The sequence below is a fragment of the Arachis ipaensis genome, chromosome B10, assembly GCF_059453495.1.
Source record: "Arachis ipaensis isolate K30076 ecotype BB chromosome B10, ASM5945349v1, whole genome shotgun sequence".
NCBI classification, from domain to species: domain Eukaryota; kingdom Viridiplantae; phylum Streptophyta; class Magnoliopsida; order Fabales; family Fabaceae; genus Arachis; species Arachis ipaensis.
Window position 1 is genome coordinate 122,648,872 of NC_142435.1, and position 1,527 is coordinate 122,650,398.

General features: G+C 44.4%; 1 protein-coding gene across 1 annotated transcript; it reads right to left on the reverse strand.

Annotated features, from left to right (window-relative positions):
- Positions 1-275: 275 nt before the first annotated feature.
- On the reverse strand, positions 276-869 carry LOC148581552 (uncharacterized). The gene has a single exon (XM_088492502.1). The coding sequence runs from the start codon at positions 867-869 to the stop codon at positions 276-278; it is 594 nt and encodes a 197-aa protein (XP_088348628.1).
- Between the last annotated feature and the right edge of the window lie 658 nt (positions 870-1,527).

Here is a 1,527-nt window from a genome sequence, read left to right on the forward strand (position 1 = left end):
CGGTACTGGGCAGACTTGAACCGGTTCAACCATCAGTTTGCAGTTTTTTGCGGATTTTTACGATTTTTCGCAGAAAACACATTTTCTGACACAGAAAGACCTACTGAGTCCAAAAATCACCTTTAAATCCTCAAAGTCTCTCTCTAATTTTTCGGAGTCTAATTTGGACAATATTATCACTTAATTAACCGGTTGATTAGTTGCGGTCTCCCTACCAAATAAGAAATTTTGCCCTCAAAATTTGAATTACCTGAGAATAGCTCGGCATAATCCTTTCACATCTCAGACTCCAATTCCCACGTATGCTCCTCAACTCCTGCTCGCTTCCAAGCAACTTTGACCAATTGAACTTTCTTTCCTTGTAGCTTCTTGACACTAGAGTCGTCAATACGCACTGGTGTTACTTGGAAAGTCAAGTTCTCCCTCAACTCGACCGATTCAGGCTCCAACACATGTGCCGCATCCGACGCGTATTTACGAAGCTGTGACACATGGAATATGTCATACAGGTTAGACAGATGAGGTGGGAAAGCTACTTGATACGCCACCGGCCCGAATCGCCGTAGAATCCCAAACGGTCCTATATACCTCGGATTCAACTTCTTGGTCTTAATGGCTCTTCTGATCCCAGTTGTCGGTGTAACCCTCAGGAATACATGTTCTCCCACTTCAAACTCTAACGGTTTCCTTCTTTGATCCACATAACTCTTCTGTCGGCTCTGGGCAGTTAGAATTCTCTCCCGTATCTTTGTAATCTTCTCAGTAGTCTCGGCTACCAAATTAGGACCTAAAACACTTGCTTCACCAGATTCATACCAACAGAGGGGAGATTGGCACTTCCGTCCATACAAGGCCTCATACGGAGCCATCCCTATGCTCGCATGAAAGCTATTGTTGTACGCAAACTCCACCAACGGCATGTAACGATCCCAACTTCTGGGTTGATCCAAAACACATTATCTCAGCATATCTTCCAACGTCTGAATAGTCATTTCCGACTGTCCATCCGTCGGTGGATGATATGCAGTACTGAGACATAGCTTTGTACCGAAGGCTCTTTGGAAAGCTCCCCAAAACCTTGATATGAATCGGGGATCACGGTCCGATACTATGCTTGACGGCACACCATGCAACCTTACTATCTCCTTTATATACAACTTTGCTAACTCCTCCATAGAACAGTTCACTCGGATAGGCAAAAAATGGGCGGATTTGGTTAAGCGATCCACAATCACGCAAACCACATCAAATCCCGACCTAGTCCTCGGTAAACCGGTCATAAAATCCATTGCAATTCCTTTCCACTTCCACTGAGAAATCTCAAGTGGCTGTAACATTCCCGACGGTTTTTGATGCTCTATCTTCACCTTCTGGAAAGTTAAACAGTTGGATACCACTGTTGCTACATCACCCTTCATCCCAGGCCACCAGAACATCTTCTTCAAGTCATGATACATTTTCGAACTTCTGGTATGAATGGCAAACCAACTGTTGTGAGCTTCCGACAACAAGTCTTACCTCAAACTC